This window comes from Protobothrops mucrosquamatus, unplaced genomic scaffold, assembly GCF_001527695.2.
Source record: "Protobothrops mucrosquamatus isolate PMUCROS unplaced genomic scaffold, P.Mucros_1.0 scaffold326, whole genome shotgun sequence".
In the NCBI taxonomy this organism is placed as follows: Eukaryota; Metazoa; Chordata; class Lepidosauria; order Squamata; family Viperidae; genus Protobothrops; species Protobothrops mucrosquamatus.
The window spans coordinates 104,982-129,553 of record NW_015386665.1 but is presented as its reverse complement, the minus strand read 5'-3'; the positions used below and the strand labels follow the sequence as shown (position 1 = coordinate 129,553).

Genomic DNA, 24,572 nt, shown 5'->3' with positions numbered 1-24,572 from the left:
CACCTGCACAAAATTTAAGTGAGTGAATTTGGTAACACTATAGAGCAGGCATGTCAAACTGCTGGGTCATGGGCTGGATGCGTCACGCCAAAACCGCGCCCACCCCATTGCCGGCAATGGGGAAAAAGTCGTGATACATCATGCGACGTCACATGACATCACGTGACATCACAAGTTTGACATGCCTGCTATAGAAAATATATAGGTTAAAAAAAATGGAATGACAAATGCTTAGTGCCAACTATTGGCTAATCTACCAAGAAGCAGATGTGAATGTTTTATAATTTCTGTTTAAAGAAGCATGCAGTGGTAGTGATGGGTAACTAATTACCCTGATCCTAGCTTGGACCAAACTTTCTTTGGTATGAAAATTCCTGGCGGCTTTTGCTGAAAACTTTCTTCCTCAGGACATAGAAGAGAATCAGCTGTCCTTGATTTAACATTAACTAATAGACAGAACATGGTTGATGAAATGGAAGTAACAGTGCTCTTGCTTCAGATAAGTCAATCATAAATGCAGTTGGGTTTCATAGGTACACAAGCAAAGCTACTGGCAAGATACTACAAACGAAAAAAGTCAAATATGAGTTGAATCACATCAGGAAGGTTTTATAGCAAGGATTTCTCTAAATGGAAGTGATAATGGCTACAGACTGCATTATTCTAGTCACTTTAATGGGCATAGGTTGCTTTCTAAGTACTAGAAATATTCCTTCCCCAGCATATCCTGCTACTCCTATAATTCTACTTTTGATTGTAATTTCCATTTTTATTATTTTAGAAATATTTATCTTTTATGATTTTAATGCTTTTAATGCTATAAGCTGCCCAGAGTCATTTCGAAATAAGATGGATGGCAAATCAGTTTAATAAACAAACAAATAAAATGTATTATATTATCCAGTATATGTATATAAAATGGATATTGTACTATTGTCACTGGATCAAACCTTGAAGAAATGTGTAGCAAAGGGTAATGTACGTTAAAATGTAGCATTCCCAATTATTTAATATAGAAAACAAAAATGTTGGCTTATTTCAATGTAAGCAGCATGACACTGTAACACGGGTTAACTTTTATGCTTTGAAAGAATTGTCGCAATTCTAAAGTCTACTTATCTTTGCTGGGAATGTTTCAAAATCTCTGGATTTATATATTCATTACCTTTCTTTAACATTTTGAATGATACTCAAGGAAACCTGGTTCACATACTTAATAACAATGTTTTCTTCCTTTTAAGAGCCTTTAAAAGAAAAGAAAAGAAAAGAAATGACAACAAACACCTCATATTGTATTAAATATTGACTTGGCAGTGCCTGTTTAAAATTAATATCATGCTTTGGAGATTGAATGGCAAGCATAGATACTGTGAGGGTTTTATTTTCCATTCTCATTTTGTTTGTTTACCAGTAGGCTGTTCCAGCAAACACATACTGTAGAAAAGCGGGGACATTATAGAGGTATCCCGCTGGATAATATTGTTCTCTGGAGAGTAATGTGTCACATTAACATTCTAACCCTTCAATTTTTTATTCTGTGCAAAAGCTTTATTTTGTCACACGTCACAGTGCCATGTTACCTTTTTAATATTCACATCTTGAGTGTTTTTCACTATGCCCTGACAAGAGCAATAGCGAAACAAATGATACACAAGCTGTATTTTTTAGGAGGTGCAACATTTCTGTCTCAACCTGGCAGTGTTTGAACACTTACTAATAAAAGCACTAGCTGTTTGTGGGTTAATGTCAGTCACGTCATAGAAATAGGCCCCGATCCCAGAAGTAGTTATGTCCTTGTGACAGTGGGACTGTAGGTGGTTAAGATCTAAAAACCTCTTTAAGTATTGGGGTCGCGTTCAAGAGAAAGCTGTGTGATTGTCTCCATCTTCTCTTTCTGAAAGGTCTCTGATGTCAATGATTCGTAAGAAGTCTCATCCAAACTTGACCAAAAAAGAAAAGGCCTCCTCTCAGCAACAATCAGGTATAGTGTATTTTAAATGGATCATTTTGTCATAGCAGTTGCACAATATTGTGCCTTCTAGGCACCTTAAATAAAATAAACAAAATTTAAGAACATTCCTATTCACTGAAAATCAGTACAAGCAAGCGGGTGAGGGGGTTTGCTATGAATAATTGTGGTGGTGGGCCCAAAAATGTAAAACAGAATATTTCTAAATCCCAAGGGGATAAGATTCTGCTGTGAAGTACAGCCTACCTAATATACTCAAGCTGAGTTTCTGTGTTTGATTAGTATGTGTAACCTTGTTTCTACCTGCTGATTCCTTCCGACTGATTCCTCGTGATAAACGATCAGGTAATCACAGCATCATACTCTGAACATCCTTCTTTCTGTGCAATTGTGTTATGGCAGACAACAGAATTGCAATGAAAAGCACTCCTATTGTGGATCCACAACACAACAACATGCAATCCCAGAAGCCAAATATTTGCCCCATAAAACAACCTGTGCTACTCTTCAGCATGCTAACAGTTTCCCACCAAGCCTTCCATATATATCCCAATTTCCATTCTGATTGGACAGCTGCAGGGTTTTAAATAGGACAGGAAAAAAACACGATGGATGTAAAAAGTGTGCTGAAGAGTAAATTAAGAAAGGCCATGGGGAGAAGGGGAGATGGAAGATAGTGTGCTCTGAGTTCTGGAGAGGATGAAGGAAAGAGTAAAGGGAGCGACAGAGTGGTGAAAGGAGGGAAGGAGAGATATTATGTTAGATTTCTGTATCTTTGTAGTTTGTATCTTGTATTTTGCATGATAGCACTCTTTAAGTCTTGGATCAGGGCTTCCATTCTGTTTTGGGAAATATTGGAAATTGCCAGAAGGAAAAGATTTTTCTGTCTACCTCTATTCCTGATGAAATGGAATTCTTTCCTTTCACTAATTAAATTCAAGCACCTGTTTCCTAAGAAATTATATAATTATTTTCCCAGGATTCCAAATGAGCATTTATATTTTTATATCCTCTTAAGTTATCACTTCTTTGGGTAGGCAGCCAAGGTTGAAAGCGTCTCTTGCTTCTCCAAAGAGGGTAGTGGCTCTGTTCTCCAGATTTAACATGCCCATTCATAGAATAACAGATATATCGATGAGCTCTTTAATAAAGAAAACCACGAATCTTTTATGTCTTTCTTCTTTTTCCTCCTTCAACAGTTAGGACTGAGGTCTTAAGGCAGACATGTCAAACACAAGCGGCCCGCAAAGTGGTTTCACGTGGCCCGCGAAGCCATCCTGGAAACCGTGAGGGAACGGCCCCCACTGCCTTGGCCCTGGCCCAGGCCGGCCAGGAGCCAATGTACAATTTTGTGGTGGCCATCTATGCTGAAACGCATTCAGTCTTAGCTCCATAAGCCCCCTCCCCTGCACATGACCTGAGAGGAACAGTGAGGTCCTCCAGTGGACCATGCCTTGGCACTTGCCCCAGTCCCACCCCCTTCTGCCAGAGACCCTCAGATCTGTCCCACTCCTGCCCAGGCCCCCCACAGGCACCCTTGACGCGAACGATGTAGAGCTGGCCATGCCCACCCAGTAGGCCACACCCACTCCATCCACGCCCACCCAGTAGGCTGCACCCACCTTGGCCACACCCACCCAGCCCCCTGAGGGCAACCGCAATGCTGATGTGGCCCTCAATGAAATTGAGTTTGACACCCCTGTCTTAAGGTAAGACAAGATAAGAAGCTGTTCTTGTATGTTTTTCTTCTCTGATCAGGCAGTTGGAAGGCCCAAGGTGCTTGCTGGTGCCTTACTTATTCTTACTGGCCAGGAGCATCTTCCCACTGGGTTTCACAGTACCATCAAGACAGAGCAAATTCAACTGCCTACTGACCCCTTCAGGGCAAGTGGATTCTTTCCTCCATTTGGATAAGAGCACTACCTGTGGAAGCTTGATTTAGATACAGAAGGGGTAAAATGACTTTCCTACTACTATTCCCTTCAATTATCTTGACACAAGGCGGGATAAAACACACCCTGATCTTTTCCAGTTGGCTGGTCTTCTGGTTAATAAGTAGGTTATAAGTATATGGCTGAAAGTGAGGAAGTCTCATTCTGTACTCCCATTTTCACCTGAATTGCCACATAAAGGGAAAAGATAGCATAGATGAAGATTTTATTGTTTCTGGTTGTAGCAAAAAAGGGGCATAAATGTTCAGAGACAGTCTTCATCATATAGAGAATACAGAATTCGATACACATATAGCTAAACCTTTCCGCCACTATTACTAAGATACAAAATACTTCCTTGAAGTCTGGCCAAAAGGAAGAAACTCCAAGTAGGAAAGGAAAACCTAGACTGATAATAATCCTGAGGAAAATTGAATCCATGTCACCGATTCAGAGGATTTTAAAGATTGATATTCAACTGAACCCAGAACCTTCATATTTTCTTTAAAAAAAGTTCATATATTTTAGCAATAACTTGATCATTTGTACAGTTCTTGTTTCAAATTCAATCTTACTTTGTTTAAAATCAAGTTATTTTATCTTCTTTAAATCTTTTGAATAATTATATATATAAAAACCATTGACAGGAACATTCTTCTGTTGCCAGTTCTTTTATTTTTATTCTGTATTCTCCTTGAGAAAATTCTAATACAGCAGAGTAAGTCAACCATTTATGTTTAGTAATCATTTCTCTTCTATAAAATACTTCCTGTGCTGAGAGCCACAAAAGTATTTTCAGATTCCATGTTCTTAATATGACACATCTAACAAATTATTTTTAAAATCTACATTAACCTTAACTTCATCATACAATGCCACCCAAATCTTAAATCATGCCCTTCTAACTCTAAAAACCTCCTGTTTCTTAGCAACATCCATTCATTCATCCAGACCAAAAACAGATTGCAAAATATAATTTCAGATCAGGTAAGCCCAGTCCTCCTCTTTTTTCTGCATCTTGTAACATCTTACATTTAACTCATGTTTTTTCTCTCCCTGCAATACAAACTTAGATATGTCTTTCTGCCACTATTTAAGTGGTACATCAGATGTCAAAACTGGTATCATCTTGAACTACCATTCAAGACAAGACATTAATCAGAGTAATTCTCACCAACAATGGCAATTGTGTTTTTCCCCTCTTCACGTCTTTTTAATTTTGTTCCAGATCTTAATGTAATTATTTTGAAACACCATGAAATTCATATTTGTCATACTAATATCCAAGTATTTTATCTTCTTCTCAATCTCGAAACCCATTTCATTCTTCAATTCTATTTGATCTTGTGACTTCATATTTTTTGCCAACATCATTGTCTTTGTTGCAAGTGCACCAAATTATTTGAATTTTACCATTAAAGTTTCAATTCAAATTCAAGGGGTCCTTCTAGTTACTGTATGTTCAAAGAGCTGAGCTTGTAATTATAAATGACACAAGCTTATCTGCAAGTAGACACATTTACTATTTTTATTTTTATTTTATTTTGGGAACAGGAGAAGTAACAGATCTGAAGAGACAAGCTGTGGAAGAAATGATGGACAGAATTAAAAAAGGAGTTCATCTTAGACCAGTTAATCAAACCAATCGTTTTAGGGCAAAGGTTGGTAGATAATAATGTATATAAAAATGAAGGAGAGGGATCTATAGAAATTGACTATCACCTTCTTATAATTCCTATAATTGAACTTTTATTTTTATGAATATCCTATCTGCTCTGATCTGCTATGTTAATATGACAGGGTTTTATGTCATTACTTAGACTGAGATAGGGTCATCAATATTAACATACCACCAGCCAATTCATGTGGTTCCCTTTTCTGATATGAGAATCCTTAGATTTGAATAAGATTTTAGTACTCAGAATACAATGTCTTGATCCTGGTAGCTGGATCAGCTCCTAGCACATATAGAGTAAGCTATATGTAGCAAAAATAGGTGTATGCTTAAAATGACTTCAGTTGTTTAACTAGAAACCTTATAGATAATACTGTTTTAAAAAAAATGTGGATTCTGACAGTCACCTGTCTCAGAGCCTCTTCAACTGACTCATAGGCTGACTGTGAAGAAAAGAAGTTGATTTTGTTCAGTTTCAGGGGAGAATGGAAACCATCAGTATTGTGAATCATTCTGTATTATTACAGTTAAATATAATCACACTTGAACAAGGTATTAGAACATTCTTTTTAATCAAAAATATTCCAAACTATAAAAAAAATCCTGCCCAACTTTCTGCCTGCTTTTCTTTTTCCTGCCTAACTTTATTCTATTACAATTTATTTAAGATATAACTGCTACATTCCAAAACCTTATACCTCAAAATAGACACTTTCTTGTGGAATCCTACTTTTATTTTTCTTTCTGTAGATGTAGTTTCTTTCTTTCTTTCTTTCTTTCTTTCTTTCTTTCTTTCTTTCTTTCTTTCTTTCTTTCTTTCTTTCTTTCTTTCTTTCTTTCTTTCTTTCTTTCTTTCTTCCTTCCTTCCTTCCTTCCTTCCTTCCTTTCTCTTTCTTTCTTTCTTTCTTTCTTTCTTATTTTATTTAGCATTTGCAAAATCAGATTATCTTGATGAATGTTTTGTTTTTAATTACAGCCAGAAATGGCCAAACCAGGCGAAAGTGCGGTGAAAGAGCTAAAAGGAATACTGGTAAATTGGACTGGGATCTGGCAGGGTAGGGGTGGAAATGGAATGGAAAGAGGCAGGGACGCCAACTGTGATTTTTTTTCCTGGTAAAACTTTGGTGATATTTGGCATATGCTAAAAAAAAAGATGCAGACAGATATCATAAGATGTGTGGGTATCTCTTTTAATTTCACCTGTAAGAATGTAGGTACCCCTTTTCCATCTAAAGTCTTCAGCCTGTAGACTGAATAAGATCTTAGTACTAGCTATAGTAAGATCTAATCTGCTACTTGTACATCCTTTCTGCACTAGAACTAAAAAGAGCACTTTATAAAACCAACTTCTAATACGCTCACAAGCCTAGTCATTAGCACAGTGAGATGGGAAGAATAGGATAGGGGGACATTAACAAAATACTTATATGTATATTGTTACTGTGCTAATTATGCATTTTATGTTGGCCTCTGTATAATTGAGGTAAACAAAGTGTTATTAATTTGTTCCATTTCAAGTGTGATGTAAAACAGCTTATTCTGTTTGGTTTGCTACTAGATCTGTAGCATGAGCACAATAGCAAGGACTGATTTGCTAATAATATGACTGCTCTGTTAAATTCAAAGAACTAACAAAATGCAAGATTTAACTTAATTGGAGGAAACATTGGGAATTAAATGCTGTTTTGCTTAAGTCTTTAAAGATGTGCCAATTTTAAAAATTATATCCTGTGTTTTCATTTTTTTCCATAGTCATTTTCAAGAGAATGTAGGCATAATCCAGACTGCATAGTGTATGTGTAAGATGTTTTGTTTTGTGCTGCCCCCATAACTTGGTCTATAATTTTAGAAGAAACCTTAGAAATAGATGGTGTGAGGTTTATTTACAATTATCATTAAGTTATCCTGATTCTCATACTGGTCATTTTTCACTGACATATTTTATTACAGGAAACTTTGAACACATCTGCAAGTTCCAGAAGTTTAAAATCCCTTGACACATACGGTAATGAAACAGAATTAGAAAGAGTTCTGAGGCTCAGAAAAGTGACAACTGATCAAGATAGTAGCAGTAAGTAATGTTTTCAGAACCTGCAACTGGATTATGTTACACTTTCAATAGTACATCACTGATTATGTTTTTTTATGAAACTATAATATGCAAATCCTCATTACTTGGCAGAGCTCTGATCATATTTCCAACTAATTCGTGTTCTCATAATAGTTGCATTCTTAACATCATAGTATTGCTTAGTAAACTATTAGATTAAGCAAGCTTCTACTCCTTTGGACATTGAGATAAAAGCTGCTGTGACTTTTTTAGTATGAACTTTTTCAGTTCATAAGATGAGCAGATACATTAACAGTTGGATATCATATTAACAATAACAAAGGGATGTCAGGATGGCCTGAACATTAATATATACTATAATATATTTAGAACATTTCTAAAACAACATAGTTGTAAATCATTTGGAATTGGTAATTTAAAGGGCTGCTTGCAGTTATACAAATATATCTCCCATTGAGATATTCTTCAAAAGCCTTTTTTGTAAATTTGGCATAATCAGATTGACTACTGTTGGATAGAATATCTTTTCAATGATCAGTAAAATTCCTTCTCGTGTATCCTTACTATTCCTGCATTATTTAATTAGTAAATCTTTATGCTGAAACATCTTGAAGCAGTTTTTAATTATAAAGTAAAATAAATAATAGAACAGTACTTAATATAATGTGAAACCATTGAATTTAAATTCATTAAAATATGGAGGAAAACATGGAAAAATATGTCTGCATTTGTACTGGGGAAACCTGGAGACAGGTTAAGTTTTCAGCAGCTGCCTAAATGTAATGTAGAAAGCACTTCTTAAATTTCAGGAAGAAGAAAAGAGCATGGCTCCAGAAAAGGGCTGCTAATACAAGCCATCAAATAGCATTCAGAAGTTCTCAGCATGTTTAGCAGGATTGTCCCCAATACCTCAGCAATCAACCAAGACTATAAATCTAATGGGATAGGCAATCTGTTGATGTCCTGGTCTCACTATGTATCATAATCAAAATATTGCACCAGGTTTAGTAGCCAGTTTTTAACCAGTACAGTATCTTCAATAAAGATGTCATCTTCAGGGCCAGGTGTCCCATTCAGCAACTTAGCGACCACATTCCACACCATCTTCAACTTTGTTTTATGCAAATTGCTATGCAGAACTGTTGCATTCTGTAGGTTTTTGCTGTTTCTATAAACCATCTTAGGAAGGTGTTGTCCTGAACAATGGCAAATAAAAAAAATAAGTAGTCAGGAAATAGCTTTTCTATTTTTTTTCCAATAATAGGTGTAAGTGCAAACATGTCCTCTCCTCCATTTCCCTGATCCATTACCATGCATATCCAAATAATGCAAGCATGAAGGGAGAAAGTGAAAACTGCATGTTGTTCGATGAACATTGGTGTACACGAGAGCAAACAAAACTTTTTTCAACTTCTACATTTTTAAAAAATAGTGCCTCTTTTTTATAGAAATAGATAATCTTCGTTGGAATATGTAGTTCAGATTGACAAAAGGTTGTAGAAAATATGTTCTGTGTGGTCCATTGATTTGAGTTTTATTAACCACTCTTCTAAAGCAGTATCTCTTGATAAGAGTAGGAATGGTTAAAGGTGGTCAAAGGATATTGGCTGCAGATAAACCTCAAAGTACCTGCTCTAATTAGCCTTTAGCTATGGTCATGACTCTAACTTTGGAGAAAAAGCTCTATTTGATAACAAGCATGTTCCTTTCTCCACAATACTTATATAGTGTATCTAGACACTTGGCAAAAATAGTGAATTATACAGTTGAATTAATTATCTTATTCCTTAGGTTAAACTCCCAGATGTCAACTGGGAATATATTAGCAAGAGATCTGAACATTAGAAATGAAATAAATGATCCATAGTTTTATGCCCAATATAAGCATTATTTAAAGGTATTTAGAGATTTGAGCTAAGCCAACAATATGTAATACAAATGTTGGACTCTTCTTCATTTCAGATCCAACTGGAACTTTGGCTACATCTGAATCTAAATCTATGCCAGTTTTGGGTTACATTGGAACAGAATCAGAATTGACTAAAAAATATTTAGCAGCAAACTTCAGTTGCAAATCTTCAATGCTGGATGAACAGAGTCATAAAATGGTAAAAAGCACAAGTTCTGCAATTGTCACTCAGTAAGTAATAACTTTGGTTGATGTCTCCAAATGCTACATACTTCAGAGTTTATGAACTATTTTATTTGTAATAATTTTTAGATATTTTTGAAATCTTATCTTATTCAAGGCAATGAAATTTCATAATGGTTCACATGTACATAATAGTGATGAAGTAAACCTAACATCCATGCACATAGAAACTTTTAAAAATAATAGTTGGGTTTGCTATTGCATTTTACACCAGTTAACATTTCTAATGGTCTTCAAGAGCAGCCCCATGTACAATGAATTACAGTAATTTCAGTAATCTAAATGAGAACTTGAGTGTACATCCTCACAACATTCTTTTCCAGGTAAGACTGCAAGTGGTGTACCAACCAAAGTTGAACAAATGTTCTCCTGGCTACAGTTTTTATTTACTCTTCCAGCAGCAGGTATGCGTGCAGGAGGAACCTCAAGTTAATAAAGGACTTGCTCTCTTTGAGGAGCATTGCCACATCAAGAGTCAAAGTAGTACTGTCCAAGAATCAGTAGGCTTCTAATTAACAGCCATTTTATGTTGTTCAGTCTGTTTCTCTGTATCCAGAGCCTAATAGAGCATTCCTGGGATTTCTTGTCAATTTCTTGACCAGCTCTACTTCAAAGGCCTGGTACCATTTGAAAATCTTCTGAATCCATCAGGTTGTGGAATAGGCCTTCTTGATTGCTCCTCACTATGTTGACTGGTGGCTCCCATTAATCTATTTTTACAAGGTCTACAATAAGGAATTCCCCAGAACCAGATAATATCTTATCTGCCCCAGTATGAAGCCCAGATCCAGTATGTGGCCAGATATCTAGATTGGGCTGGTAATAACTGGGCACATGGCCACGATCATCATGGTAACCATGAATTCCTAAGCTGTCTCCAGACCCAGAAATGGGACATTGAAATCACTCCAAATCATTATGAAATCTTCTATTTGTGCCAGCTTTTTGAGGGTTTGCATTCCTCATTTTTGACATTAAGAAAGATATAGAACTTTGAAAGAACAACTGCAATTTCAGTAACCAGGATACTGATCCTCAGCCATGGTAGTTGCTTAACCTAAATAATACAAGGACTCTAATTGAAATTAGACATTTAGTAGCAATATTATATCATTGGTTGCAGCAAAGAAGATGAATATTTTCTCAGCTTAAGGTGCAGCTGTCGAAACAACGCTTAATCAGTGGGATTCAGGCTGTTGAGCTAGTTGAAGTTGTTGGGATCCAACACTTTGAAGCCTCCATCTGTTTAGCTGAATAAATCCTTAGTACAGTTGGACAAGGTATTACCTGACTGTACATTTTCTTTCAAAGTGCTGATCTATCATCAAAGAGTTAATCCCTCTTCAGAAATACATACTTCAGATGGATCCGGTCGAGGGTCAGTTTATTTTATAACAATTCACAGACTTTTAAGAAACTCTTCTCAGGTTTTCATTTGGTCCTTTTTCCAGGATGTCAGGCAGTTTATCACTGAAAGAAAAAAGAAATAGGTGAGACAAATGTTATAATAATGGTTAATTAAACCTCTGATTTCCTGCTTTATCAGTAGAAAAAGGAACACCCATTCTCCAAGGCCTGCATCTCATAGTTCAAAGGGGTAAATCTCAACAAATGAAGTGGAAATTCAATTCACTTCTATTTATGTGCATTGCTTTTATCATTTGTAGAAAAGAAAAGGGAGTTATTTCCTCTGTCACTTCCCTTTATGGTTTTATTTTATTTGCTTCTAAATTTGGGTGTTAAAAGAAAATCTCCCTTTCTGATCATCAGCACTGTCTGATAAAAAAATTTCCTTTACTTTTTTTTTTTTTTAGCTTTCTGATTAAATTTCTTTAATTTGACAGGGCTGCATTTTTAACCACTTTTGAACCATATAAAAGGCAATTCAGTTCTGATCCGGCTTGATTTTTGTTTCCTATGAACTACAGCATTGGTCATCTATAGATTTCCGCCTCTTGAATGGATAATGTTAATCAGTATATTCTGCTACCCTTGCTACCTTTTTGTCTATCTTTTATTCTAAGAAACAAAGTGGAAATTACATTTGCAAGGGAGGAAATGAAATAATTGTAGACCCAAGGTCTCCCAGAATGCGTGGTGAATTGACTGTCAAAAGGATCTTGTGTTGACTATCATAGTTGTTAGATGCAGTAAAAGCAGACATGATGTTTTGTTTAGTATACAGCCTGTCTATTCAGCAGCAGCCAAAAAAAAGAACCTTTGGGGTTAATCTGCTTTCCAGAATTTTTTTTAAAAAATATCATAATCTATATCCTTTGAGATTAAAACAGTATAATGTAGGGGTTGCCTAATAATATTCAAGTACTTGTATAAACACCTAAGTATATACCTGATCCTGTAGCTGTTTCTGGAATATTACAAAAGCTCTTACACTGAAGATTTGTTCAGTACTGATTAAAATGAAATTAGTATGGCAAAAAAACCCATTAGGTAATGTCTATTCAAACTGATGTCCGCTGTTTTTTTATTTTTTTATTTTTTAATTTTACTTGCCTCTCTTACTCCTCTATTAAAGCCAACCGCTTAAATCAAGAACAAAAGAAAGGCTGGCCTTTAGGATCATAATCTAAAAATGCATGATACAAGAGATGGAAGAGAAGAGAGAGACAGACAGAGCAACAGAGAGGGAGGGAGAGGGAGAGATTGGTTTTTCAAGGGTAGAAAGGATGCTTTGAATATAGAGAAGTTGCACTGCTATTTGGGAGCATTTCTTTGCATAAGAATTTGTAACTCTTGTTTCTTTGGACAATAAATAACACCTGGATGTTCTGCTCTTAAGCTGTCTAGTTCCAAAGTCCTCTTAATAGGCTCTATTAGTTCATTATGGTGTGTGTGTGTGTGAGAGAGAGAGAGTAAAACAAGTTTCTTGCAGACTTTTTTTCTTAACTATAAGGAGTCAGTTTAGTCTCTCTTTAGCATGATGCTTTTTATAAGAAGCAAAGCAAGCAGTTTGTGAAAAATCCATAATCTCCTTTGGATAGAGGAAACGAGAATGTGCTGCATCAGTTCCCTACTTCTAGGGCAATTGGCTATGCTGTTCAGGAATGACTAGTGATGACTATAGAAGAGACCATAGAAAGTTCCACTTGAATAGGACAACATTTATTTTGTATGTAAAAAATCCAAGTTTTTACATTTCCAGTGAAAGCATCTCAGGTAACAGGGCTAAGAAAAGTATTCTTTTTAACTCATGCAGTGTAATTGTTGATAAGGATAATACAACTCCTTGCATTTCCTTTACTTGCAACAGATTGTGGATTTATGCCTATTTGATTTAAAGCAAACACTAGCATAAGTACCTCTGCAACATTATACAAATTGCACATTATGATGTCTGTGTTAACCTTTTAAGTAAACAATTTAAATATTTATTTGATTTAAAAAGCAAATAAATTTGATTTTAATGCACGAAGTATTAGCATTAATAATTTAATAATTTAAACGTAATTGCATTTAAAATTAAGGATCCCTTGGTTATTGTCTTTAAATCGGGGAATTCCATTTTAAAATATTAGCTTTGTCCGTTTTCAGATCACCTCAGGACCTGTGACTGTTTGCATCTGAAAATCAGTAGTATTCCCTGAAGCAAGGTGGCTAATTCAATGTCCAAGCTGCTTAGGCAGAGATGTTTCACAAAATGGACATGAGAAAAAAAGAGATATGATCACTTTAACGTATTTTGTGGTTGGTTAAATAGAGAAGGTTGCTTTTGTGAACTGTTCATTATACAAATGGGCGGGGGTGTTCCATTAAACTATAATGCCTCCTTTTGGCATAGCCGACGTGCAATAAATATGTGGCACTTCAAAATGTTATAATGTATGAGAGCAATAAGCAAACTCTTTCTCAACATAAGATAGAATTTCCTTTTTTAAAAAAAACTTGAGTCAGGTTTTGCAGTAGATTGTTCAACAAAGTTTTGCCCTGCACTGAGATCTTTATGTTATATGATTCCTTTTTTCTTTTTATAGTTGTTTTACATTAAAGATGAGGTGTTGGCAGATGGAAAGAAGTACTCCACCTCATGAGCCTGAGTCCCATTCAACATTACAATGGCTGCTCTTTAAACCAACCAACCTACCAAACAAACAAAAAGAACAAAACTACAGATAGTCCTTGACTTAGGACTGTGACTGAAATCACAGCAGTGCTGAAAGAAGGGACTTACGACTGGTTCTCAAAGTAACGGCTGTTGCAGTGCCCCTAAGATCATGTGATCAAAATTCAGGCGCTTGGCGGCCCATCTGCATTTCTGACCTCGGGCACATCAACTCCCCCCCCCACACAATTGTGTCCTTGAGCTCCCATTTTAAATTTTGTGGCCCTGATGCTCTAGCTGACTTTTGCTGTTTTCTTTCTCCTACTGCTGACCAAGCATGCCCAGCTGGTCCTTTGCAAGGCAGCTGCTGGCCACACAAAGCTTGTGGCCATTTCCCACAGGAGACCTGAGAAAGATGGCTTTATGTGGCCAGCAGCTGTCTCGCAAAGAACCAGACTGGGCACATCTCATTGGCAGCGGGAGCAAGAAGACAGCAAGGGTCAACTGGGTAGTGGAGTGCAAGGCAGCAGGGCCTAAGAATGCAAGGTATGAGGGTGGCTAGGACTGAGCTAGAAAGGCTGTGGTTTCCCAGAAAGTGGTCATTTTCCACTGCATTACAGGGTCCTGCTTGGATAGTTGCAGTTCTTGCAGTCCTAGAACTCCAGCATACCAATCAACCCCTGATCCACAGGGTATTTTTTCCCCAGCCTCCTTAAGCTTGTGCCACACTGCACCCGCTCCCCAACATGCATAAATACTGTCCCAGGCCTCCTGGGACCTCCCCCATTCCCCATCGCACTCTCACACTCCTTACGTGAGACTCCTCCCACTTCCTGCTTAACTGCCCGCGAGTTTGGAATTTTGATGGTAACTGGGACTGCCAGGATTACTCTCTCTAAGCAAAGGAAATTGCATGATGTTGCTGACCACATTGGATAGCAGTGGAAATTCCAGTCCCAATTGTCATCATAAATTGCAGTCTATCTGTATGCATAGAAACATAGAATGTATAGGGCTGTTCTAATTCAGTTGGATTAAAATATGCAATGTATGGCAAAAGCTAATGCAAGGACTAGTCAGATTTAATGGCAGTCTTCTGCCCTTATGCAGACTTAAATCCAATAAAAGTGATAGGATTACTATGTTGGAGCATGGGATTAAATGGCAACATGCTGTTATTCCTGAGAGGCTGATGATAAACAGCCTTCTTTATTATTCCTATGGTAATAAGTTATTTGCTGCCAATAGAAAGGACAAGAGGTAAGACTTGTTCCAAAAAAGATAGAGGTGAGTGAGCCCATGAAGCTGTGGAATCTTTGATGTTTTAAAAGGAAGACTGAATGAGCACCTGGCATACTTAGTTCCTTTGGTGGGGGGGAAGGTGTCTCTATGTATTGGTGCAAGGTAGAAACATATAAAAGGTAAGTAACCCAGAGTGTTGAAATTCCACCAGATTCTGCCCTACCCTGAGCAGGGTCACATAAAGGATTGAAAAAGCATTGCAGTGTTAAATTAAAATAAGCACTGTGCATTCTCACTTTGTGGAAATCTCTAAACAGACCAAGGAGGAATTGTTCATGTTTACCTCAGGTGTCTATCAGATCTGGTAATTAAGTTGTCTTCCTTCTTAATAGAACTATGAGACAGCAACGGTCTGTTGCTTTGTAAGCAACAGGCATGAAGAGGTCTTTTGCCATATCATCCATTCTTCTTGCCAAGGTCAACATAATGCTCTGTACTGTTTTAATGGCTATGAAGGGCACTGTGATCATTTTTATTTCCCTGAAGCATATTCTAAAGTGCTTCCCCTTTGAAGGGAACAGGGAACCCACGTAAAACTTCACTCATGTACTAAATGTGTAAAAATATTTATATTTAGTTGTCTCAAACTTCTTAAAAAAAGGAATCTTAGCTGCATTAATTCATGAAAAGGGTCGTGCTATTGAACTTGGTTTCAGTTATTATTCCTAACTGCAGAGGAGGAGGTTTGGGACAGAAAGACTAAAAAAAATAATGAAAAAGGAGCGAACGAAGGCTAAGTTAAAATATTTATTAAAGGAATCTGATGTCTGAAATCCATCCTCAGCCATGAAAACTCTCTGGCTATTTTGGACTGTGCCTTATCTCTTCCCAGTCTCTTCCCAGTGTGGATATTGGGGAATAATTAGAAACAATAAATGATATCAATAGTTATTATATTTGGAATAAATTGGGACAGTTTATGGCATTTTTAAAAAATGGAAGAAGGGTATATTTCTCTTCCTTTTTTTAGTAAACAATTCCATATAGTAGAAGATTCAGTTAACAGAACAAACTACATACAGGGTAAGACTTAATCTGATGATTTTATACAATTAAAGGATTTTCTCTCCTTCCCTCAGCTGTAACCTTAGCACTACTGAATTATCTACTGACACTGCAGGAAACAGCCCAGTCTAAGAGACACAACTACAAAGGTTTTCCATCTGTAGTCTCCACATGGACCATTAGACTTAACAACATATTAGGAAGATACAACAAGATGAACTGGAAATTTAGAATCTTCCTTTTTTTTTAAAAAAAAATTGCCCTTTGGACTGCAAAATAAGTGAATTCATTTGGCTACAGCAGAAAAATGCTTTAAAATTGGGCAAGTCAGAGTCTTACCACTATGTTTTCTTGTTCAAGTGATCTTGGAATAAGAATTCACAGGACTATTTCGTCAAGCTAAAGTATCGAACAAGCATTTTGATTATGTCCCTTCTAGCACTAGAGATGGATTGTTATCCAGTTCTTAGCACAACAGGAATCATTGACATGGCTTCTCGGTGATTTATATAAAGTGATGCGTCAGTGATATGCAGTTACTTAGTTACTTGGAAAAAACATGGAATCATTGGGATGGGAAGAATGAGACTTTTATTTGTGGCTGTCTGGTCATTATTTAAATAACCCAGAGCGTATAGTTACAGTAATAATATGCTGTTGGATTTGGGGCATTGGAGATGACTGAAATGAGATTTCATCTAATGTCATCTTCATGAGGTAATCTGTGTACCTTAGTACCCCTATATCCTGCTGGAATCCCTGTTTTGGCACTCCCAGAGTCAAGACAAAAGCAGGGGAACCACAAATTCTATTATTGCTAAAAAGGAATATATAGTTAACTGTTAAAGAGGTAAAATTGGACTTTTTAAAGGCAGCAGACTTTTGGTTATCACAAGAGTGAATACATGGTAGGTAGAGCTGCCTGTGTGATCATTCACAGCAATAGAGGGCAGCAGATTGAAAGAGAATTCATCATTTCCCTTCCTCTTGGTTTTTCAATAAAAATAGCTTATAGAAGTAGCTTTTTAAACATAAAACAATCATTTAATTTGGACCAAGAGTTAATCTGGAGCGGCACAGTGCAGTTTAACACCACTGAGACTATTATGGAAAGAATTAAGAACTGACTGAAACTCGCCCTTATCCAGTCTTGTTCAAATCCTATTCATTGTAACAAGGCTTCATAGGGTAGTTGTGCTTTGTTGCTCTGTTATAGAATTTGGAAATCTATTTTGCACAACAATAACTCTGCCAAATTTCAGTTCAAGATACTGTGTAATAAATCAGCAGTAAAGTCCCTGGACAGATTTTATGATTTTTAACAATATTATTACCTCAATAAATAACAGCAGTTGTGTAAAATATATGTATTTGTGAGGAAGAAGAACGGAAGAAACCCTAAGTGGCAATTTCTGATTTTGTGCTGGAACAAACAACTTATTAATCACTGGAGTTTGCCATTAAACTGTGTTCTATTGACAGACTTTCATCTCCCGTTTTCCTGTCCTTGAAGGTGATAAATATGATTGCTCTGTTATCCATTTTTATTTTAAATGACAGAGGCTTCACAGACTTTGGCTGTGTGTCAGCTGTTGGATGACTGCCATCCACTAATGCAGGCCTCCCATGGAGAGCCCAGTGAAGAATTAGACTCTGATTCACTCGATTGTGTTAAATAGTCCAGCTGTTGAGATTTGAAAGATAGTTACCTCCAAAGTGAAATAAAAAGGACCTTGGCATTTATGGCTTTGTCCATTTTGATAGTGTTGTGGCAATCAGCATTTTGGAGGTAGCATTTTCTAAAATAACTGCCTTGTCGTCATGTCATTTCCAAACTTTCATTCACTATAATGTTAAACATATTTCCCTTTCCATTTTCAGGAGAAACAAAAAAACAAGGCTAAATGCTCTATACAATTTGGGTCTGAACAATTGCAGATTGGAAATGCTAACTGGACCTGTCAGAGGCCAGTTCCTGAACTAATTAGTCTCACACTCATGTGTTAGATGGCAGGGTATATAGTTTGAATCATGCATATTACAAAAGAGAAATAACATTTTTGCTGTTCATGAAATTCTCATTTTTATTGAAGACATTTGCCTCTGAAATACAGAATTCATCATGGAAATCAGCAGGACTTCACTTAGCATGACACACTGCAAGATTTTATTGTTTTAAATGAATAAAAACACATGACTTTATTCTACCTGGCTTGTAGAAAAAATGCCAAAAATCCTTGCACTTTCAGTATTTGTGATTTACTACTGCATTATGTAATGTAGTAATCTCTGTTTAGATCTTCAAACTAAAATTGCAAATTAGCTGGTCTTATTTTAAATTATTCTTACAATATTTATAATTTTGTCAGAGGAATTGGCAAATAATGCTTATAATCCAGAACATATTTAGCGGTTAAGTATTCTGTTTAAGAAAGAATCACCTTCCAAGGCATAATAGACAATAAATACTTTGCCATCGGAGGTGAGATGTGCCTCCATCCTTCTGCCCTTCTAGAAGGGCCTTAAAACCTGCCTCTGCTGGTTGGCTTTTGGAGTCCCGATGGGAGTGCGCTATGCTGGAGATGGCTAGTGGAGAGATAAAAGCCCACTCGTAATCTCGGTTTTCAACCTTTACTAAATTGTTATTAATTTTGATGCTTTTATGTGTATGCTTTTATGCCACTGTAAGCCATCCTAAGTCACTCTGGATAGCAAGGCAAGTGGTAAATAAATATAATAAATAATTAAAATAAATAAATCCATTTAAAATTCACAACAGTAAAATAGTTAAAGCCGATAATATTCAAACTATAGAAAGCTAATAAACCTAGTAAACTTTTGCACCTGATGCCTTGATTTATTTATTAAATTTATATGCTGCCATCTCCCCGATATGGTGACTACTTAATTCTGTCAATAGAAGGACAACTATAGAAGTGTATGTCAATATTCCAGATAACTTCATATGTGAAAAAACTATATATATATATATAGAGAGAGAGAGACACACACACACACATATACAATTTATGTACCGTTCTGAATTTAGTTTCTGCCATATCCAAAGTTTGGGTTCTCTTAAAATAAGGGTTCTAAATTTTTAAATTATGATTGTTTGTTTTTACTATATAGATCTCTGTTGGTAATTTGATTTTAATATAACAGTGTTTAATGTGCTGAGGTGTTCAACTGTCATTAAACCATGTTTTTAAAGTGATATGTTTCTCCTGGAAAAAAAAATGACTAGCCGAATACTTCCAATTTTAGTCCAGCCATTTTTAAGTTCATATTATAACCAGTACTGCTGCCAACTCATGGACTACTTACTATATTTGGAGTCTACTGACTTGCCTTTTACTAAGAGGAAATTCATAGGCAGACTTGTACTATCTTTGTTAGTTGCTAGGAAAAAATGATCTAGGATGGCTGGTTGTATTCACTGATTTTATTTACAAGAAGTAGCAATAGCTATTGAATGGTTGAACTTTGCTGTAGTTTTTCCTCCTCACAGTAAACTATCATTTTTTATACTGTGTTGATAAATGTTTTGAGATGGTGTTAACATTCTGTTCAGTTTGTCAACTTAGATGGAAATTGTATGAGAAGGCAATTACTGTGGGTGTACAGTATGAAAGATAGATTCATAAACTGTGATATTATATCAAACACTTGTTAAGACCGTAACTAGCTGGTTGATTGTTGTTTATATTTAAAAAATCATGTAATATTCCCTTTGGTTTTTTTTAAAATTTGTCTTTTAGGTCATCCAGGAATGCAGGGCTTAAAAACAAGGTTGTTGATGCAGAAAAGCAAGCTGAATTCATGGTACTATTCAATCCAGAGAAAATCAAAGAACAAATGCCTAAAGTTATGGATGAAGGCAACATGACTGAAAACAAGGGTCAACAGCTTCATAAAGACACTAGTACTGAAAAAACAAAAGAGAGCGACAGCTCTCTCTGTTAATTGATGTGCTGAAAGGCATTGACTATTTCTGGAACTTTGTTTTCAATGATTGTCAGTTGTTTTGTCTGTGAATATGGAAAAGGGCTATATTTTTTACTCGTGTTTATATTGAATCCAAAGTCCTTACACCTCTTCCCCCTGTTTTTTCTTATAAATTAGTATATGGTATTCACTTACTAGATTATGCAAAATGTTAAGCTTTATTTGAATTATATTATTTTATATAAGTACTTTATAGTTTGACCAAAAAGCCTGCTAAGCCTAATTTAAATAAATAAAATAAGCCTTAAGTAGGAAATACATGACATGCTCTTACACGACTGACATCCACAATTCAGTTTTTAGTGAATAGAAGACACAATTTATAAGAGTCACTCTTTAAAATCTTCGTATAATTTGTGGACTGCCACTACAAAGTAAAAAAAAATAATTTTGCAATCTGGAATAGTAATGGTAATATATTCTACTAAATCTGAAGAAAATTTTGAGTAAATATTTTAACTGCATAAAAGTTAAAATAAATATCTGTGACTGCAATCTGTATCTGTATTATGGTTAGTCACAGAGCATTCACAGATTTAGAGTGGATTTGGCATTTTTATTCCCCTATTGAATTCTTCCCAAGGACCTAGGATAGGAAATGTTGTTGTTTAATAATTAAGGGTTTATTATTGTATACACAACAATGTGAAATCGCTATTAGGCCTTTATTATTATAAATATAACATAGTATATTAAATTATTATTTTTTGTTGCACAGTCCACCAGATGTTTAGATTGGATTTGAAATTTTTATCTACCTATTGAGTCCTTCTCAGGGACCTGGGATAGGGAGATGTTGTTGTTTGATGGTGTTAAATATATTGTTGTAGGATTTAAGCTATTCCGAGTAAAGTTGCCTTTTGACTGATGGTGATTTTGTCAATGCCAGTGGTGTTTAAATGATGTTCAAATGAGATTGCACCCAATTGGTACTACCTTTGCTTTTTTTGCTGCAGATATTCTATTTCCAGGTATTTATATTTTGTTATCTTCTCCAGTTCTTACTCTTCTACTCTACTGTCTCCGAGTACTGCCACATCCACTATCCAGTTTATTTTGTCTTTATTATCAACAGTTGTTAAATTTGGTGTGTGATTATTATTACCTTTTTCCTCTGCAAGCAATAGGATATGAGTAATCAGTTCTAAAACAATCCTATTTTTTTGGCCAGTTTGGGGCAGAGAGCTTAGATATTTTTTTTATATCTTATGATTCCACCTTTATTACTTTGCAAGTAACTTAAAGCAAACCCGATTAGGTGCACTGGGCTGAGAGAGAATGACTGATCCAAGATGACCCAGCCAGTTTTTCATGCCTAAGTAGGGACTAGAACTTGTAGATTTTTTTTATTTCTAGCCTGGTACCTTAAGCACTAGATCAAACTGGCTCTTATAGCGTTTGTATCTAAACTCTTCCTATATCCCCACATGAAGTCTTTTCTGGGATTGTTGGATTACTAAACCATACAAAAAATAAGAGGGAAGAACTGTTCCAGAAGCCACAGAATTATTGCAAGCATTTTAATAAATGCATCTAGGCATTTAGGAAGAACAGTACTCTGAAGAAGAAACATTGTTCGGTGATCTTTATATATAAATATGTTGTAACAGGGAGCCCCATAAAAGAGACATCTTGTATGAAAGACAGAAGAAAATGCCGTGTCTAAAAAGTGCCTACTTTCTACCTGAACACATTGTAAATTCTTACATTATGGCACCTTTTAAATAATTAACATATCTTGTTTATTGGTTTACAGAAATAGGTACGGACTTCAATAAATCCTAATTCTAAATAATCTGGTGTAGGATTTCAGGCTATACATTATAGGCAGAATGAAATTGAAGCATATCTCTAAAATAGATTATGTGAGCACAAAACAAAATATGAAACTTCTATACAGGAAACAAGAAAGATGGCAGCAGAGGGACAGCAACCAAATGTGGGGGTTGAAGAACAGCATGAGATCCTGAATCATAATTTTATAACTATGAACTAGGTTTTATATTAGCCCACTGGGAAAGAATAAATGGGATTAGATGAGGCACTTAATCAAACTGGGGAACCTTTAGAGCTTTTTATATGCAAGATAGTCATCTTCTATAATAAACTTCTCTTCAGAATTTAGAGTTAGTTTTTGAGTTATTCAGTCCTTAACTTTCACCAGACAAGGCCTCTTCTAAGAAAAGCAGTGGGAATCATAGAACTATGCAATTTATAAGGCATTTCAGAGTAGCTGAAATATTCCTCTTATTAGAAAAAGAGTGACTCTGATTGCTCAGCTAGGAAGGCAAGCATGAGGAAGGGAATATATACAGTTTCTTGCACATTTGTTTTCCTGCTTTTTATACAGTCTAGAGCAGGAATGTCCAACCTTGGCAATTTTAAGACCTGTGGACTTCAGTTCTCATGCTGGTTGAAGAACTCTGGGATTTAAAGCCCACAAGTCTTAAAGCTGCCTTGGTTGGGTACCCCTGCTCTAAAGCTAATATATAGTTGCAGAAAAAACAAGCTATAAATGCATATTTAATAATGTACTCTATTCATTAGTACTTTTTGATTGGTATTGAACTGAGGCTAAAATCCACGGGATTTTTATATGAATGCTATATGCACAGTTTTTGTGGTCTTCAGCAATCAGAAAATAAACTTGACATTTTTGTCAATTTTGACATAACTTAAGAAGATTACATGGCATTTATTCCTTATGTGTTTGTGGTTACTTTTTTTACCTAAACAGACTGCCAGTTATGTCTTGTTGATTTTGTCAACTACTTCCCAGCAGTATAAGAGATGCTATTTGAAGTGGCTGGCTTAGACAGTGATGTTTGATTTGAATCCTTGTACATGGCCAAATTCGGAGTACTCTTGCCTGGGATTGAATTCATATTGTCACATCCTGTGTAGTTATTTATATGTGTTGTATGTCTGTATATGCGTATGTATGTATGGTATATGTGCCTTGCTCTGTTTCTACAATATAATATTAAAATATATCAGTAATACACCTCCACATGAATTTCTACCTACGGTACTATTTCAGGGCATGGTATGGAGGGTATGGAATATGCATTGGCTAAATGATGTTTATCTGGCCATTAGTAAGATCCCTGAGAGTAGTCAGTGGGTTCTTCTAGCTCAGCAGATGCATTGAATATGTCACCCTATGGAATGCAGTGAATTCAGGAAATAGACAAAATAGCTGATTTACTATATTTGGTCATCATTCATTTTTCTAATACAAACACTGATAAATATGCAACAGGCTACCTTGAATGCAATTTTACAGTTTATTCACGTTTCTAAAACTATACATTTCCAATATAATGGACAATTGTGATGAAACCTCAGCAGTTTGTAATTTAATATGGGTTTGAGTGCACTGTTAAGAACTTTCTGATAGGAAACAGTGATTGGTAGTGAGGACTAAGGTTGAATCTAATTTATTAATTTGACTTGATATGTACGTGTTTAATGCTTGACTTAAAAAAGAAACCATAACATTTTGTGTAGACTTCCATTTGGAGTTAAATTCCATGAAAATCAGATGGGTTTCTTCCTGAATGCATCATATGATTAATGATTATAACTATGATTTTTTATCTACGATTTATGTTTGTACATTGAGAGCTTATACACTGGAGACAAATTCCTAGTGTGTCTAATCACACTTGACCAATAAAGAATTCTACTCTATGATTTGAATGGTGAATTGATAATTTGTAAATGTGGAAAAATGTTTTTTTCCTGATTTTGCATTTATATTAGTTTAATTATATTGAATGTAATATGATAATTTGTATATTTTTTGAATGATTGAAAATACAAACATTTTAAAAAGGCACATTTCTTCTCAAACCATTAGTATGAAATATATTATTCTTTTGATGCTGCTTATTAAAAATGTCCTGATTAAATATTGTGATTTGTTGTTTCTGGAGTATTGTGTTGCATTTTGTTTTCATTCTTCACATAAAAATTTACAAGACATTCAGAAAAACTGGTGAGTCACCATAGATTACATTATACTGCACTAGGAATCTATACTAATTCTGCAAACCTCTAGTTGGTAGTCATAGTACTGGCCCAGAAACATTATTCCTGATCTTAATTGTTCATATAATTTTAATATTCTAATAAAAATAGTTTCAATTTATATTTCAGATGGTTACTTTTAAAAGATGTTTGGGTCTTTTAAAATTGTCAATTATTAGGATGATACATATTTGGAATAAAGAATTTTATGATAATCCCACATCAAGACTGATTACTGTTCAAACAAATACTTGTATTAGTGGAATTTAATGAATCATTGATTTTATAATCAGTTCTATAATATATATTGTTAGTTTCTCCCAGTGAAATAAATTTTACCAGAAGACACTCCTATCTGTGCAGAACT

At 35.5% G+C, this 24,572-nt stretch overlaps 1 protein-coding gene across 1 annotated transcript in view; it reads left to right on the top strand.

Moving 5' to 3' along the window:
• Positions 1 to 20,552, top strand: part of SHTN1 (shootin 1) — an 85,052-nt gene extending 64,500 nt beyond the window's left edge. The window contains exons 12-17 of the mRNA XM_015815218.1: positions 1,902 to 1,981; positions 5,455 to 5,561; positions 6,552 to 6,605; positions 7,526 to 7,646; positions 9,609 to 9,786; positions 19,927 to 20,552. Of these exons, the coding sequence (XP_015670704.1) occupies positions 1,902 to 1,981; positions 5,455 to 5,561; positions 6,552 to 6,605; positions 7,526 to 7,646; positions 9,609 to 9,786; positions 19,927 to 20,131 (745 nt within the window). The 3' untranslated portion in view covers positions 20,132 to 20,552. The remainder of the gene's footprint in view (positions 1 to 1,901; positions 1,982 to 5,454; positions 5,562 to 6,551; positions 6,606 to 7,525; positions 7,647 to 9,608; positions 9,787 to 19,926) is intronic.
• Positions 20,553 to 24,572: the final 4,020 nt, after the last annotated feature.